The 18,682-nt window shown below is 48.1% G+C and overlaps 1 protein-coding gene across 4 annotated transcripts in view; it reads left to right on the top strand.

The window, feature by feature from the left end:
* Window positions 1–15,596, top strand: part of LOC119174085 (protein FAM204A) — a 35,502-nt gene extending 19,906 nt beyond the window's left edge. For 2 of the 4 annotated variants that reach the window (XM_037424883.2, XM_037424881.2), the window contains 2 exons: window positions 12,682–12,788; window positions 15,200–15,596. In XM_037424883.2, the coding sequence (XP_037280780.1) occupies window positions 12,682–12,788; window positions 15,200–15,242 (150 nt within the window). In that variant the 3' untranslated portion in view covers window positions 15,243–15,596. Of the gene's footprint in view, window positions 1–12,681; window positions 12,789–15,199 lie in introns of those variants that run through there. The other 2 variants (XR_012895496.1, XR_012895497.1) reach the window with 1 other exon arrangement.
* The last annotated feature ends 3,086 nt before the right edge of the window (window positions 15,597–18,682 follow it).

Genomic DNA, 18,682 nt, shown 5'->3' on the forward strand with positions numbered 1-18,682 from the left:
TTTTCTTCTACATGCCTTGTAGGGTATCTTTCACTATACACTGAGAGTGTCAGTGACATGCAGCACAACCCCCAGCGGCAAAAGCACTGACCTGGCGCGTCTATGGGGCCACAGTAGAAGGAGGGTGGTAGCGCTTGAGCCTTGATACGTGGACGACATCACGGCGCAACAGAGGCGACGAGTTTGTGGGGTTATCTGGCACCATTTCGTACATAAGGTCTGTTACTTGTCAAAGCACACAGCATAGGCCCGTGAAACCAGAAAGTAGCTTCTCTGAAAGGCCGACGCAGCGCACTAGAGACAAGAGAATAATGAAAGAATTCACTAGAAATCGTTCTTCGCGATGTCGTTCATCGTAACGGTGCTTCAGTGTTTGTTGAGAAGCCGTCAATCTGGTGGGGGCAAGCTGACGGGCGTGGTCAGCACTAACAATAGCATCGGGAGCATATTCGGTGGTTGACTCTGCAGAAGCCGAAATGAATGTATCTAGTGGCCTCAGTTCGCGTCCAAAGTCCCAACAAAAGGTAAAACGGTGAATGTTAGCAGAAGGGGTCCGCGGATTGTTAGCAGGAGGGGTCTGCGGATTGAGTAGCAGCCTCTCCATCGTTGCTGGATCATTTACATTCTTATTCTTTGAGACGAACTGCGCCAAGTTGAAAATGTTTGCTCTTGTCGCAAAGACGGAAGGTGACCCAAAATGTGCAAGTTTTATGGCACTCACATTGTTGCCAATTTGCACAGCATTGATTGTCAAAAATGGATCACTTGGAGTTGCACGGCAGCGGGCATAATCTGCGGGCGACGTGTTGGTGTCGTGCTTGTGTTCATTCTCGGGTGATTCACGTAGGCCGGTGCATGCATTCTCCTGAGTTGCTACAGAAGTTCCGACGCACTTGGCTCTCCGCCTGTGCTGAGGAAGGAGAAGCTTTGACCTTCGAAAAAGGCATCTACACTGCGTCTGTTCGGACTTTCTTGAAGTGAGTCGCAAGTCTCAATTTTTTCGCTGTTTCGCAGTGTCTTCTCATTTTGCTACCATAATCATGTGCGCACACACAAAGTGGTCAGTGGCTCCAAAGAGACGTTTGCAACTGCCTCAATTTCTGGACAAGAACGGCGTATTATGTTTCTCTTGCCCGTTTTACAGCTCTAGAATCCTCTCAACAGATGTGACCCCCAAGAATGCATTGTTGAGACTGTAACGTTAGTGTTTTTACTCCCGTGGTACCCTCCTGACATGACATGTTTCTTCTTTCCTGCGAAAAGCCAGTAGAGTACATCTCTGGGGCCGGACTGTGTGGTAGAAGCCTTTGCTTTGTGCGCGGCGTAGAGGCGCATATACTTTGTGTGCAGATGAGGCAGATTTTCGTGCGAGTGGCTAAGGTCGTTCGATGTAGCTTGGATATGCCAGTCTTTCTTCAGCACTTTAAATGTCAAGAAAGTTGAAATGTGTAGAAAACATTGGCATCTGGTGGCCGCTTTACAGGTGTTTAAGTATTTTAGTATCAGCCAAAAAGCATAAAAAAAACCCCTCGACCCCCCTTTGTTACGGCCTTGGGCTGGTTGGTATTGAATTTTTTAAAGAAATATACTTCTTTAGGGCACAGGGAACGTTTCAGAAGGAAGAAAGAGCAGAGAGATAGGACAGAGCGCACACTTACAGCCAATTTTATTGCACACATGGCGTACAGATGGCCCTTGTTCTGTGCGTGATATCCTCGCCCTCTTGACTGTATATATATTTCCGCCATCTGTGCAATAAAATTGATTGTAAGTGTGCACTCTATCCTATCTCTCTCCTCTTTTTTCCTTTTACAACGTTCTCTGCGCACTATGGAAGTATATTTCTTTAAAAAAACTGTACAGAGAGACTCCCTACTTCTGAGACATGATGGGACACGATCAAAAAAGAAAAGCTTCCCTAGAAAATGTGTTGTTGTGCGTAGTGGACTAAATATGCACAGCTGTGGAGATATTCTGTGTTTCGGCGACACAAGTCCGATGTATTATAACGCGGCGCACAAATTCAGTTCTCCTTGAGCATGTACTCATATGTGTCGTTGCGTGTTCATTCCCTAATTTTGAGACACGGTCAATTTTGGTTTTGTTTCGAATGTAAGAACAAACCGTTTTCACCTTCGTGAGCTGATTTGAAATAACGATTCTAAAAGGTGAAGGTGGTGAAGTGTAACTGCCGAACATTTATCAATAGTTGTTTCGTGACAAAGCAGCTTCAAGCCACGCCAAGCCAGAAGGAATGTAAAGTATGAAAACTAGGCAGATCCATGTACTACCCATAATTCTCACGCTCGCTGAAGCGCCATGTGTGGCCGCTCCCGTAGACACTACGCCAGTGTTCTCTCTAATTTATGTTTGGGAAACTCTATGCCTAACCCGACCACGGAGACAGAAACAATTAGGAGGTGCAACTCCGCTCCTTGAGGCGACCATATTGTCATGGGGTCATGACTTGGCCGAAGGGAGCAGACTGCATGTCGAAGATAAAGCTGTTTATTTGTGCTTAACGTGTGGCCAGGAATTTGAAGAACAGATTACAGCAACACACAGGCACTGGTAGCGGCGAACAGAATGTCAGCCGGCGATCAACTGACAAGCAGTGATGCGCGTCGGTTTTATACACAGGCCATCAAATATTCTAGTGTTATCACTAGCTGCCACATAGGTTCCAGAATAATCTGTAATGTTCCCCCAAGTGGACATAGTCTTATCGAAATGATCTACTTCAGTCCCAAAGCTTCTCGAACAGTACATGCACGGTTTGCGCTGAGAATTGCGTACAGTGTAACGGGGTAATAACAAAACTTGTAGAAGGGATGTGGCCTTCCCCCCTCCGAAAAAGGCATCGTTCCAGTGCTTTAACAGAAGATGAAAGTAAAATGATAATTCAAGAAATTATAACAAATAAATTACGATACAGCAATCACGACAACAAAATACTTTTTCAGTTCGTTAATGTACATAAAAGGGCTTGAGCTGCACGACATAAACGACTTCAGGTCGCAATCGGCACAGTTGAGAGTTCGTAATGCCGTCGGGGACAATATCGTAGTCTAGTGGGTCGAGACGTCGCACTACCCTGTATGGTAGGAAGTATCGTCGCAGAAGTTTTTCGCTGAGTCCATGTCTGCGTATCGGCATCCATACCCAAACACATTCACTGGGCTGGTATTCCACAAAGCGTCGTCGAGATTGTAGTGGCGGCGGTCGGTCGTCTGCCGATTTGTGATGCGCAGGCGGGCGAGTTGACGAGCTTCTTCAATGCGCTAAAGATAGAGGGTGACGTCAAGATTTTCTTTGTCAGCGATGTTGCGGAGCATTGCGTCGAGCGTCGTTGCAGTGTTCTTTCCATAGACCGACTTGTACGGCGCCATCTGCATCGGCTCCTGCACTGCCGTGTTGTATGCGAAGGTCACGTACGGAAGGATAGCATCCCACGTCCTGTGTTCAACGTCAATGTGCATGACCAGCATGTCGGCGATTGTCTTGTTTAGCCGCTCGGTGAGACCATTTGTCTGTGGGTGGTAGGCGTTAGTGTGGCAGTGGCTTGTCTCCACTCTTTTCTGTTGTGGAATAGTTGCATTCTGCCTTTGATAGTGACTGGCTAGCATAACTGATAACCCTTTCGTCTCCGTTAGTCTTCTGCATTAGAACAGTGCCGAGGCCTACGCTGCTTGAGTCGGTGTGCATCTCCGTATCGGTGTATTCGTCGAAAAGTATCGGAGGGGTCTGCAGGCATCATTTCAGTTTCTGAAATGCTTCAATTTGTGTCGTTCTATACTTGAAATCAACATCAGTTTTCTTGAGCGTTAGTGGCTCGGCGATTTGTGAAAAGTCCTTGACGAAGCGTCTGTAGCAGGCGCACAAGCCGAGAAATCGGTGCATGGCCTTCATGTCGGTGGGTGATGGCAAGGAGGTTATGGCAGCTGTTTTCTGCGGGTCTGGGCGCACTGCCGTCTTGATGATCACGTGACCCAAAAACAGAAGCTCCTTGTACGTGAAGCAGCCTTTCTCTGGCTTTAGGGCGAGTCCAGAGCTCCTAATTGCTTGACATACTGATTCAAGGCACTGTAGGCGTTGGTCGAAGTTCGAGAAAAACACAACGACATCGTCCAAGCAAACGAGGCAAGTATGCCACTTCAAGTCAGCCAGAACGGTATCCATGACTTGGAAAGTCGCAGGTGCCGAGCAAAGGCCAAAGGGCATGACCTTAAACTCGAACAGGCCATCCGGTGTTATGAAGGCAGTTTTTTCTTGGTCTCTTTCGTCGACTTCGATTTGCCAGTATCCAGTCTTGAGGTCCATCGAAGAAAAGTACCTCGCATTGTGGAGTCGATTTAGGGCATCGTCTATCAGTGGGAGCGGGTACCCATCCTTCTTCGTGATTTTGTTTAGGCGGCAATAGTCAATGCAGAAGCTTAGAGTTCCATCCTTCTTCTTCACTAACACCACAGGTGATGCCCATGGACTATTTAACGGCTGGATGATGTCATCGTGCAGCATTTCGTCGACTTGTTTCTTTATGGCGTCACGTTCTTGCGTCGAAATTTTGTGTGGGCTCTGACGGAGTCGACTGGCATTTTCTTTCGTTATGATTCGATGTTTTGCGACAGGGGTCTGTCGAATTTTCGAAGACGACGAAAAACAGTTCTTGTATTTCAGGAGCAGGTTTCTGAGTTGTTTTTGTTTATGTGTCGGAAGGCTCGGATTAACCTCGAAAATTGTCTGAGGGGATGAAGTTGTCGTAGGAGATTCAGTAGACTCGACTAAGGTGAAAGTGTTGTTGGCTTCCTGTATTTCTTTGATGTAGGCAACCGTCATGCCTTTGCTCACGTGCTTGTACTCGTTGGTGAAGTTCGTGAGCATCACTCTTGTGTTCCCTCCGCGCAGCTCGGATATTCCTCTAGCGATGCAAATTTCACGGCTAATCAAGAGGTGCTCGTCGCCTTCAACGATGCCTTCCAAGGCTCTTGATTCTTGAGTGCCGACGGAAATGCCGACGCTGGAGTGAGGAAGAATGGTGACGTGGTCTTCCAGCACATTCAAGGCTTGCCTTCCTGACAGCGTGTGCAGCTGCAGTGCTTTTTCTGTAGATAGCGTTGTTGACTCAGACCTCAGGTTAATAATAGCGCCGTGGTGACTTAGGAAGTCCATCCCAAGTGTCTTATTCCTGGAGCAATGCTGTGAGCAATGTTGTAGAATTACAAAGCTCACAGGATATGTTCCGATATTGAGAGTGACTCTTGCTGTGCAAACTCCTGTCGGCGTAATTAGGTGACCTACAGCAGTATAGATTTCGGGGCCTTCCCAGGCAGTCCTCACAACTTCAGCTTGGCGGCGAACGGCCAATTGATGATGGAATAGTCAGCTCTAGTGTCGACGAGAGTTGTGACGCTGTGGGCATCGATGAGGACGTCAAGGTCACTAGTTCGTCGTCTTGTGTTGCAGTTGGTTCGTGGCGTCGGATCACAGCTACGACAGTTTGTACCGCTGATTCAATGTTGCGTCGTCAGGTCTTCTGATAGCCGCGAAGTATCGACGTTAGAGCTGCGATCGGGGTGCGGCAGTTCTTGAGACGTCGTAGTGGCGGCGGAGGATCTTCCGTAGTTTGTCGTACAGCAACCGCACCTCCATCGGTTGGTGCCCTTAGTTTTCCTGGTAAGGGCTTGGAGATCGGCCCTGAGCAGGGCTGGCGTTCCTGCAGTATGGTGAGGCGTATCGGCCAGGTGACGGTGAACGGTAAGGCCATCGGGGTGTCCGCTGTGCTCATGCGAGGTAGTCGGCGATGTCCTGTGGTTGTTCACTCGTTGTGGACATGACGCGTTGATGTCGAAAACCCGTAGACCCATATGTCGGTACTGGCAACGACAATAGGTTTGGCCGGCCTCCCCGCAGTGATAGCAGAGCAGACGGTTGTCAGGGGCGCACCGAGCGTCGGTTTTTCTTGGCACATAGCGCTGGCCTACGAGAGGCTGATAGGATGTCGATGATGGCGGCGACGGCGGAACTGCGGTGGGGCAGCGTTCTGATGTGAGCGGGGCGAAGCATTGCGGCGCACTGCAGCGGTGTAGCTCATAGCTTCCAGCTTGAACAGTGGTGCTTGGGAAATTCGAAGCGATTGCCGAACTTCTTCTCGCATAATATCAGCTTGACGGAGGCATCCAGAACATCAAAAAAGCAGCAGCTCCACCAGATGTCACGGGTCATGACGTTGCCAAAGGAAGCAGGCTGCAGGTCGAAATTAAGACTGTTTATTTGGGCCGAACCTGTGGCCAGGAAACTGCAGGACAGATTACAGCAACACATGGGCACTGGTAGCGGCGAACAGAGCGTCGGCCAGCGATCGAATGACAAGTGGTGTTGCTCGTCGGCTTTATACATGTGCTGTTGAATATTCTACCGTTATTGCTAGCGGCTGCATAGGTTCCAGAATAATCTGTAATGTTCCTAAAGTGGGCGTAATCTTATTGAAATGATCTAGTTCAGTCCCAAAGCTTCTCCAACAGTGCATGCACGGTTTGCTCTGAGAATTATGTACAATGTAACAGGGTGATAACAAAACTTGTGGAAGGGACATGGCAATATAATGTCGCATTGCCTGAGAGCCAAAAAATGATGATGGTGTTTTGTGGCAGAAAAGGGAATTGCTGCCATTTCGGTTTCCAAGCAAACCGGTTGCGCGTGTTTCTCGCATTCTGCCGCAGTCATGAAGCGAGAATGCTGAGCGCATTCAGCCGCTCTGGACGGATAGCATCTTTTTTTCGTTATCTCAAGGTTGCGGCTTCGCGCTGCAAGACGCCGCCAACTGAAATGTCTCCATTGGAGCTTGTTATTTTTAGATGCAAAGCAGCTCTTTAACTTGCCTGTGTCCCGTGTGTCCGCACAAAAGCGCCGGAATGTGTTCCCCTCGCCTCAGTTGTAGGAACAATGTGAAGTAGGTCATGTCGAAGCTGCGCAAAGACGTCACTCTCTCCCTCATCCACAGCAGCTGCCGCCTTCTCCGCCCGCTCGCAACACACTTCTCTTTCACTTCACCCTCACCACCACCCACAACGCTCGACCGCACGTCGAGTGAAAACACTCTTCGGGTTCATTTATCGACAATGAAACTTACACGAAGCCCAACCTGCCTTCCGTGTGTTTGCGTTTCAAAGAAATTTTTATTTAAGTAAATTCTACACCAAGTTTCGTTTATACCGTTCTTCCAGCACCCGCATCGATGCCCGTTTTAGCCCGGTCAACGGCGTGTGCGCCGCTGCAGCTTCGCATCCCATCAGGGTTCTCTTTGGGGAGATGGTTCATAATTTTTGCATTTTATGCAAAATTATCTGTACGCCTGTGGACGCCCATCCTAACGGGCGTTTTTTTTTTTCTAAATATTGTTTTCTCTGGCCCTAAACAGTGATGCAAGACAAATACTCATTAGGCCAAGACACTTGCCAAACGTGGTTGGCTAGATGAAGTAACAACTTCGAGCGCCCATCGGTCAGCTGACTGCAGCGGGTATCTGATGGTGGGGCGACGCAAGTTCAAGACAAATATTTGTTGCCGTAGACATCAACACTTCGCGGGAAATAAGAATTTCTTTGTCAACGAACATGGCTATGACATGTTAGGAACTAAAGCTGGATGCGTATTCCGCCGCTGTTACTGCGTGCAAACAAACAAGAAGGACTGCGAACGCCGGCTTTGCCAGCGACCACATTAGCTGCCATAGTGACGGCACTTGCAATAGATATCCAGTGCCATCGGCAGGTAAATGGGCACGTGCCATTGTTAATTAATTAGGTCAAACGTGCCTTGCAAGCGAGCCGAAAAGTTGTGCCCTAAAGTTAATCCCTTTGTGAAAAAAGGAGGGGGTGTAGTGGTTTGAAAATTTCTTTACCTTGTTTTAACCCGTCCAGAATGCCGCTTAAAGAGCCAGTAAACAATCTCAAGGTCCGAAAATTGTTATAAAGAGAAATATGTGCACAAGAATTTTGCGAATATGTGCTGTATTGAGGAAGTTACCAGGGTTAAAACATCGGCTTCAGCTGGTTTCAAATTTTCGGGCGGTCTCGCCACCCTTCTCTTTCAGAGAAAGGGGAAGGTGTAGCCCAATGTCGTAACTCCGCCCTCTTCGGCAAAGTGACACGACGTCAGCAATTGACCACATCGGTGAACTCAATGAGTCGCAATACACTTCCGCTTACTCAGATGCCTGGCTGTTCACTGTTCACCCGATGTCGATGCTTCTCTGCAGCCCAGTCACTCAATTTGCTGTGAAACTGCGTTCCAAAACTTAGAAAAGCAGTCGGCCTGATTTTTCGGGAGTTGGCGCACAGTTTGCTCACTCCTGAAAACTGGGCCAGTGATGTGTCTATATTTCGATACAGGGAGCCTACGGGTTGTTTCGCTACTCGTTAGATAGAATAACTCTATCGTAGCTGTGGGGAATACCGTGAGAACAGGAACTCTCGTTGACTTCGCTACTGTTTGTTGGGACCTGGTTTAGACCAATTGACGAGCAGTGTGCTGCGTCACGTCGCTGATAGGCAAGTTGACGTCACTGCGCGTGTAAGCAGGCTGGTCAGGTGGACGAAAGATGTTCGGGAATTCTTTTTCGAAATGGAGGCTTTGCGCAGCGCTGTTATATTCAGGAAACATCGCTGCGGCCTATTCTACGATTTGCCTAGCTTGTTTGGGGGGTGCAAAAAAAATTGGCCCCATATCTTCACGTTATACTGCATAAAGACGATAGTCTTGCGTCTGGAGAGAGTGAACAAAATGTTTATTTGGTGTTCTGCACGAGAAAAGCGATGAATGGTATTCTGGAGGCGCTGCGTTAGGGTGTCTTGAGCGTGCAGCGGAGGCGAACGAGTGCATTGAGTCACGTCACATGTGAGACATGAGCGCTATCTGGCAGTTATCTTGGAAAACAAAGCACGCGAGGTGCGCGCCCGTCTCGAAGGCGATAAGGCGTAGAATGCAAGGCAACGGGTAGGTGCCACCACTGTATCGTCTTAGCAAAGCGTTAGAAACACTTGCCTTTTTGTGCAAGCGTTGCATTGTCAGCGCAGTGTGATAAACACTCTGGTTCTTAGAATTACTTATGCATGCCTTTTTTTAGTGTAAACACACACATACAGAATATTGACCTGTTGTTATGGTGCCTCAGATATGGGCATTAATTGCTTTTTAATTGACAATCACACAAGTATGAATGCTGACACTTGAGCAATATTGGTGGGCACTGTGAATGGGGTCCGCCATTTGTGGTATTGTAACGGCAGACAAACAGACAAATGTACAGACAGACATACCAAAATTTTTGCGTCGAAGGTCCCCAAGAAGCACTATCGTCTTTAAAAAGTCAAAGCCCGTTGACTGGTCTTTTAGGCCACCTTTGCCGCAGTACTTCGATGGACTGCGGCAAAGCGTTACAAGATATAGAATGGGCTTATAGCAGTAGTCACTAGGCACAGCACAGTTTGTTCAATTACTGATGTGTGGATACGCTGCATAATTGTGAGTAATAATATGATCGCTGATGTCTAAAGAAGTTACTGGTAATAATTTGGAGTACTATATAACATTGCTGCAGTGCTAATAAATCAAACAAAACTGTGCATTATTATCTTTATTGTCACCGCCACTTCCAGTTTTGTGAATCTCGAATCTCAAGGTAACCATCTTGGCAAATCCAAATTTTAATCTTCAGAGACTGTCAACGATATGACAGGCATGGCGAAATTCTGATGTGGACTTCATCATGTTTGTTTTATCATGCAGCTACACATATGCCTCATATTGCTCAGTCATTACCATTTTGCAACAAAGGCCTGTACGAACCATTGCGACAGAACCCAGGAATGCACCATCGGCTTAAATTTTTTGAAATCTCAACATAATGCCTTTTAATATCGTTAACAATTCAAAAGTGCAATACTATTATACAAAATAATGAATAATAATGAACCTTTTCACGCATCAATTTTGTTAAAACCCAGACGTCATACTCGGTAGGCCAAACAACAAAATCTGAATCTGCTGATAGTGCAATGACCATTCATCGATACCCCTTTTTTTTGCTGATAAAATTTGGAATGGTATCTCTACCCTAATTAAATCTCCGCCAAATATGATGCAGTCACTCAGGAAACTCTTTCTATCGGGGAGTTGCCCCGCTGCGGTGGCCTATTGGTTAAGGTACTCGACTCCTGACCCGCAGGTCACGGGTTCGAATCCCGGCTGCAGCGGAATGTTGTAGGCCTGTGTGCTCAGATTTGGGTGCACGTTGTTGAAGATCCCCAGGTGGTCGTAATTTCCGGAACCCTCCACTACGGCGTCTCTCATAATCATATGGTGGTTTTGGGACGTTAAACCCCACATATCTATCGGTCGGTCGGTCGGTCGGTCGGTCGGTCGGTCGGTCGGTCGGTCGGTCGGTCGGTCGGTCGGTCGGTCGGTCGGTCGGTCGGTCGGTCGGTCGGTCGGTCGGTCGGTCGGTCGGTCGGTCGGTCGGTCGGTCGGTCGGTCGGTCGGTCGGTCGGTCGGTCGGTCGGTCGGTCGGTCGGTCGGTCGGTCGGTCGGTCGGTCGGTCGGTCGGTCGGTCGGTCGGTCGGTCGGTCGGTCGGTCGGTCGGTCGGTCGGTCGGTCGGTCGGTCGGTCGGTCGGTCGGTCGGTCGGTCGGTCGGTCGGTCGGTCGGTCGGTCGGTCGGTCGGTCGGTCGGTCGGTCGGTCGGTCGGTCGGTCGGTCGGTCGGTCGGTCGGTCGGTCGGTCGGTCGGTCGGTCGGTCGGTCGGTCGGTCGGTCGGTCGGTCGGTCGGTCGGTCGGTCGGTCGGTCGGTCGGTCGGTCGGTCGGTCGGTCGGTCGGTCGGTCGGTCGGTCGGTCGGTCGGTCGGTCGGTCGGTCGGTCGGTCGGTCGGTCGGTCGGTCGGTCGGTCGGTCGGTCGGTCGGTCGGTCGGTCGGTCGGTCGGTCGGTCGGTCGGTCGGTCGGTCGGTCGGTCGGTCGGTCGGTCGGTCGGTCGGTCGGTCGGTCGGTCGGTCGGTCGGTCGGTCGGTCGGTCGGTCGGTCGGTCGGTCGGTCGGTCGGTCGGTCGGTCGGTCGGTCGGTCGGTCGGTCGGTCGGTCGGTCGGTCGGTCGGTCGGTCGGTCGGTCGGTCGGTCGGTCGGTCGGTCGGTCGGTCGGTCGGTCGGTCGGTCGGTCGGTCGGTCGGTCGGTCGGTCGGTCGGTCGGTCGGTCGGTCGGTCGGTCGGTCGGTCGGTCGGTCGGTCGGTCGGTCGGTCGGTCGGTCGGTCGGTCGGTCGGTCGGTCGGTCGGTCGGTCGGTCGGTCGGTCGGTCGGTCGGTCGGTCGGTCGGTCGGTCGGTCGGTCGGTCGGTCGGTCGGTCGGTCGGTCGGTCGGTCGGTCGGTCGGTCGGTCGGTCGGTCGGTCGGTCGGTCGGTCGGTCGGTCGGTCGGTCGGTCGGTCGGTCGGTCGGTCGGTCGGTCGGTCGGTCGGTCGTGGAATCTATGACCGCTGTTCACAAACGCTGGCTTAGACTGCGTGTGTTATTGGCTATTCGCTGTTATAACTATGCAACAGATACTGCATATGTACTACGATGACTCTGAAACTTTGGCGTTCCTTGGTCACGCTGAGCCAATGAGCTGTCCTTACGATACCCTCATCAACACTGGTGTGTAGAATGCACATGTCTACGAATGTAGTATCTGTGCTCAAAAGTGAGTAAACACAGTACAGTTGGGCCTTGTTATAACAAAGTGCCACAAGAGAACAAAATAGTTCATTATATCTGATAATCATTGTAACTGTAGATTCAACAATCTAACTAATAAAAATTGGCAATCTAGCTGCTGCAAAAAACTTGGAAACAAGAACACATAACAGCGACCTAGGTACTCATCTGAGACATATCGGCACAGTGGCTCGTCGCTTACAATGTTTTCCCATTGTATTCATACAATGGCATAACCAGTGAAATGCGCTCTTTTCTTTTTCTACTGCCGTGCAAACATTTCCGAAAAATTTCATACTATTAAAAAATGCGTTGAGAACTGTGTTTAGATGTTGTCTTTCGCCTTTCAGTTCAAAGCTTTCTTTGTTGCAGCTGATCTTGCAGTGGCTGTCAAATGTTCGGTCTTGTTATAAAAGAAAAATTATGGCAGCTTTTCACGAGGGGGGCCAAATCTGAAGGAAGTGCATAACCGGGCTTCCTATAGTTTCTTTTTTTTTTTCGTCGCTTTAATTTTTTTTCTAGATTTTGTTTTCTGTTCCTTTCTCTTCATTTCTGTTCATTTCAATTTTCCCGTCTTTTCTTCTCTTTGTATTTCTCACTTACTTCCTGTTATTTTTTTTTACATTCTCATAAATGGTCTTGTCTGCATTGCACCAAGCAGCGACAGAATATCACAACAGCCTCAGACTCTGAAGTGCTGAAAATGTTACTGAAATGAAGCGCGACATACCACAGTTCTTATTTAATCGTCTGTAACCAATACTTACTACTGTTCATTCAAGTGTAATCTGTGACTGCTTTTAACGAATCTATACACAAGAAGTGAATTTTCGATTGTCTAACTCCCCCTGTTCAGCTGAATGTAGCCCTAATGAAAATCCAATGGAGAAGTTTCTTCTGGCGCAAATATCCAATATTCATTTTAATTGCTCGCCCCTGAACAGTTTGCTGTGAAGATTGCTGATGCCTTTGCTGCCAAGCGGTGTGCTGAGGAGCAAGAAGCCAAGAGAAGGAGGGACTACGTCAAGAGGCAGGCCAAGTTACCATGGGGGTGAGCTCACATTATGACTCCATTGTCAACCTATAAAATTTGCTTCTTTCCCAATGTACACATTCGGTGGGTTCATGTTGTCTCACCAGCACACCAATAAGAAAACTACTGCTCAAGTGACAAAAAATATATGTGTGCCCCCCCCCCCTCAAACATAAAGGGACATCAAGTTAGGAATTAGTTACAACGTGGTTAACATAAGACATGTAGTGTACAAGTAAACTTCGAATGCCCTCTTCTGCACGCAACCTCTTGGCAACATCTTGCCTAAATTTTGAGGAAAGCCACTTATTGGAAGTAGAATATTTTCAACTTCATAAATTGTTCCCTGAACTGGCAACACTAGTAAAAAAAAAACGAAGTTGGCTATGCTTAGCAGTGTCAACGCGACACTTTTGCTTGGCGTTATGCTGATGTTTCTTGATTGTGGCATCGGATCACGTATCTTCGTCGAAGTCGAAGAGGTGCTGGCTGTGGACCGCCTAATTCTTATCGGCATAAAGAATTTCACTAGCAAAACAATGACAATAGTTGCGCTGTGCGTGCAAACATCGAGCCTCATCGGCGAACCGCATCAGATTTACTTCAAGTCGAATAACCTGTACAGCTAGCCTGAGGTTAAAAAAAAGGCAACTGCTCATGTCTAGTGGGCCTCTCTAAAAGGTGCAAGCATTGTGCACTGTGTTGCTGTACTGCCACAGGCAAAACCTTTACAGTTCTCGAAGTAACTGTACGCTGCAACCGCTGCAACTCGTGCCTCCGATTGCATGTATGCAATTGAGTTCCATTGTTCTGTCAAAGTCTGAATATGTATGCCGTTCTCTTTCGCGCGTTGTCTACATCTTTTGGGAAGTGATAGAACGATACGTTGCCACCTTTCCACCGCGACCACACGCCATGCATGCGCCGGCATAACGGCGGCAAGTTATTTATGTACACCACATGCCGCTGGTGGTATGCAGACTTAGGAGTAGCAGCTTATTGGCATTGCCGCTTTGCCGCTGCCTCCTGAGCGCTCGCCTCCGAGCTATAGCTTGTAGTCCGCATTGGCGTTGCCTTTCATGGTCGAGTGCGCGTCCACTTTCATCTCCATTCAGGGCAGAAAGAAAATGTGCAGTCTAGAACGCATGTTTTTCGTCATCGTCAGAATCATCGTGGGTGCAAACAACACACAACGAACAAATGCGCAAACCTCAAAATGCAAGGAACACCGGGTGCATCACACGCCTTGAATCAGTTCAAAAGAAAAAGAACTGCCTAAAGTGCTGGATTGTGCATCACCGACATCAGCAGCGCGTTACTCGAACACAAAAGCATAACTACTGTGACAGCTGTTAGTTCACACTTTTCCTGTGTATACATGTGCATTCTCTTCGACTGACTTTTGTGCTTCAGCGGCGCCCTGCAAGTATCGAGCTGCTTGTCGTTCTTCACATGAGATTTCATTCTCTTGCTATCACATTCATTGCTTCACCCTTGCGACGAAATTGGGACATTTATTGATCACTTAAAAGTTGGAACACTATATTGTTGTTGAACTGAATTAACATTCATGAATTATAACCTTTGTTGTAGATGCGAAGCTTCTTAGGGTCAAGCTCAATTCGGTGTGCGGCGTGACCACCCTTACTATGCATGCACGTTGCCTCCCCTCTCTCTCCTCTCCTACGCTTCCCCATCTCTCGCCTCGCAACGCCCACACAAGTAACATCTGCTTGTCTACACTTGCTCCCCCTCACTCTCCTCCAGGCACCCCTTCCCCCAACGTTTACACCCCCATTGTGCATGCGCACCTCCTCCTGTTCCTCTCTTACGCTCCCCCTGCTTCTCGCCTCACAACACCAATGCAGGCAGCGTCTGTTAGCGAGTTTTTTGATTGAAAAAACCAACTGGTGGTGCCGCACAACCGTTCATTGGGCACCTCGTGTATAAAAGCACTGGATCTTGATTTTTTTTATAGTGCTGGTGAGAGATTTCTCCTGTGCGTTGTTTCACAATAAAAAGTCGCAGAGTGTCTGTCAGCTAAAAGCAGACTGCGGGTCTCTGTGTCTACTTGGTGTCTGCTGTGTCTCACTGCCCATTAGCAGCAATTGGTATGTTCCAGCAGGAAACACCGGTCCATCACTGCGTGCTTTGTGCCTCCCCAGGTTTCTCTCCTGCACTCGCCGTGATAAGTGCAGCCAGTGTAAGCGTTAGCACCCGCTGTCTTTGCATCTACACGTGGTTCCCTTTAGTAGGAGATGATGTAATTTTTGTTTTCATGTATTATTTTTTTTGCACAATGCTTCAAATCCTTAACACCATACCACTTAACTCTTTGGTTTCTTCTTTACAGAGCACCATATATAATCATAAAAAAAGCAGATTGTGACAGCAGTACAGATCCTGAATTCTGCTGATTTTCTTTACAGGTTTGAAGCGAAAGAGCGGTGGCAGATGAAAGGCAATATGTGACTGAATGACTGTATGATGGACACAAGGATGTGGCATTGCAGGTGTATGGTAGTACCATTGCCGGCATGAAAACTTGATCTTATAGTCATCTGCTGGTATCGACTCCTTACTGTGGCCTTACCAGCATCTGACTGCAAGTGTGCTGGCACGCATCGATTTTCGCAACTCGCGACGCCTCGTCTTGCCGATGTACTTGAACACATGCTTCGTCGGTGCTTACAACTTGCACGCTTGCATTAACAATGGTCGCTTATTATGTTACAACGAACTTGAAAGAAGAAAAGCAAGACTCTGGTCATATGTGTCATATTATTGTTCAAAGGAGCAATAAAATAATTATGTTAGAAAAATTGATTATGTTCTCACATAACTGCTATCAATGACTGTTTTCTCTGCCATGAGATCACTTAGTCACCCTGCTGCTATCGTCTTTCTCTTGTAAATTTTGTTTATTTGCTTATTCAATCCATACTTGTGGCATGAAATGCAGAGTGGGTAAAATGCATTACGTCACAAAAAGTAAAACATAGCCGTAAGTAAAACCAATCGTACTAAATGAACAACTCTTAATTTAATGCTCTAATTAACACACACACACACACACACACTCACTCACACACTCACACACACACACACACACACACACACAGTGTGTGTGTGTGTGTGCATGTGCTTTTTTACTTTAGTGTGGCCTAAATAAAGCAACACACTGGGATTTCTTTTTATAATTTAACAACTTTTCGTAAAAGTGTAATTTTCCACTTCTTCAGGAGCTCATTGCACCTAAAATGAAATCCAGAGGGCACTGTGAAATTAGGCAACATAGGGCGTCTTCATGCGTGGGCCTCTGCCTGGAGTGGTCCCTCTTTAAAGGGGTCGTAGTTGCCGAAACCGGTGCTCTGAGACGGTGAACTCGGCAGGGAGGAGCGCCGACGCCGTTTTCTCTAGGGACTGGCTTAGCAGTGGCTTAGCTCGGCTATGCCAGGAATATGTAGCATGAGATAAGGGGCGCTGCTAAACTCAACGTTTCACGTGTGGCACTAAAAAGCAGCGTCAAGTCATTCATGTGCCCAAGCAGAACTAGCATTGTCTGTAAGTTCTCATTAATATTGAGTCTTCCGCACACATTCAAACAGATCGTTTGCAAAGTCCATTTCACAGGTCCGAGTCGCACTGGCGCCTTTGCCATGTTTCGGCGTGTCAGTCGGCCTCTTGGTGACGCCGCTTTGTTAGATGTTCCTCCTTTTACTGCGAAAGCAGTCGTGAGATCACAAGAAAAAAAAAAAAAAAAACCTAGCACCAAGAACAAAGTGGGGCTCGAACCCAGGTTCGCTGCGTTTCAACCTAGTATTCTACCACTGAGCCACGCCGGTGATTAGAACTTGTCAGCAAACTTGCCTTAGGCAGGCTTGATGTCGGGAACGGAATCGCATTAATATAAGTAATAAAGCGTTTTAAGGACAGCAAAAGAACAACCAGTCGTCAGACAATGTGAATAGCGTAACGAGTAGGTCATCCAATGCTCCAACCCATTACAAAACCTTTTTTTATCACCTATTAACTGTAGCACATATCCACTTCAGGCTTAATTCCTCATCATCGTTAGCCACTGCATAAACAATGACACAAAATTCCTTGCTAGTGTTTAGCAGATACCACGCTTTCAGAAGAATGACAAAAAGTAGCATGGCGAATGCCGGCCAATTAACCAAAAGTTTTTTATCATTAATGTCGTAGTGCGTATTAAGCAAGTGTGCTTGCAGCTGTTACCCAAGGATTGTTCAGAAAAGGGTTTGAAAAGCCGCTCTTCTAGCTTTCGCTGTGACTGTGCTGCACCTTCGGCGCAGGCTTGGCATTTTTATTTTTACTAGTGCAAGAACATGTGCGTACACATAGTAAACACAATACAGCACAAAGCGCAGTCAGCCATTAAGCTTTCCTGACTAGACTTATCGACTGTCCCACATTTTATGGTGAACAGAATGAGAGGAAAAAATTGCCCGCAGCTTCCCTCGGGGGAACACTGAGGAGGATGCGGACCATATAATTCGTTAAAGGGTTGTTAAAGTGCGACTTACTTGGGTCGATGGCTAAATTGGTTAACGTGGTTGTGAAATGGGGTGTTAAATTGCGACTTACTTGGGTCGATGGCTAAATTGGTTAACGTGGTTGTAGGAGGGGGTGTTAAATGAGTGAACACGTACACACGTATGCGAAAGGGTGGCGCTGGTCGAAGGGACGTCGATCATTGTGTTTGTGGATTCGTTGGAATTCATTTCACCGCGACCTTGGACGTCGATGCGCCGTACAAGCCAACCGACGAGCGGCAACTGAGCGAGCGAGCGCCGACCTTGAGTATTTATACAGCACGACGGCGCATGCACTGTCAGCTGTTGAATGTTCTCGAAGCGCGACGCCACATGCGCGTCCACTGGAGAATCAGGAGAATTGTAGATGTCGAACGCGGTGTGTAGAGGAGGAAGGGTGCACAGATGGTGGAGGAGTGAAGCGCGCGCGGTGTGTAGAGGAGGAAGGGATGCACAGATGGTGGAAGAGTGGGCGACGGCGTGACGGCGCATGCGCGCGCGTCAGCTGTCGAATGTTCGAGAAGCGGTGCGGACGGCGCACTACAAGGCGCGAGTATAAGATGCTCCGCATCTAAAAAAAATCATATGCGTATAGGAGGCAAATGGTGGTACCAAGCTAATCTCACAGATATACGGGCTTTCTACGATCTTTCTTTCTTTCTCTCTCTTTTGTTGTATGCAGATGACAAAGATGTAAATAAGCTGTTCAGTCACGCTAAGGCAGTATCCAGCTGGTGGACTACAAGCTAACCATGTAAAAACAACACAGCAAGGGCATAATTTAGTGCACAAGCGTGAAGAGGGTCACCAGAAGCGGGCATCCCTATGAAAGGCAAAATGCGTTTTACTCGTGGCTTGCATAAGCATTAACGTTGCATAAGCGCCGTGCACCGGTTCAGTAGAGAAGAGCGTAATTATTAACAGTAAACTGTATTCAATGCATTTTACCGACCGAAAATCGGCTCAGAACTCACACAATGAAGTGCTGCTGCGTGTATTCTATACGCTCCGCCACTCCACACTTGCGTGGGGACGGTGCTGCCTCCTATAGCCTGATTTCACCGCGAATACATAGCCTTCATAGATTATGAGGAGGCATTTAATTCATTCGAAATATCAGCAGTCATGCAGACACGGCAGAATCAGGGCGTCGACAAAGCACATATAAACATCCTGGAAGAAATCTACAGAGCATAAACTGCCATCGTAGTGCTCCATGAAGAGAGCGACAGAATACCAATCAGGAAGGGTGTAAAACAAGGAAATACTATCTCCCCAATGCTATTTAGTGCGTGCTTACAGGAGGTTTTCAGAGGCCTAGAATGGGAAGGGTTATGGATAAGGGTTAATAGA

The sequence above is a fragment of the Rhipicephalus microplus genome, chromosome 5, assembly GCF_043290135.1.
Source record: "Rhipicephalus microplus isolate Deutch F79 chromosome 5, USDA_Rmic, whole genome shotgun sequence".
Taxonomy (NCBI): Eukaryota; Metazoa; Arthropoda; class Arachnida; order Ixodida; family Ixodidae; genus Rhipicephalus; species Rhipicephalus microplus.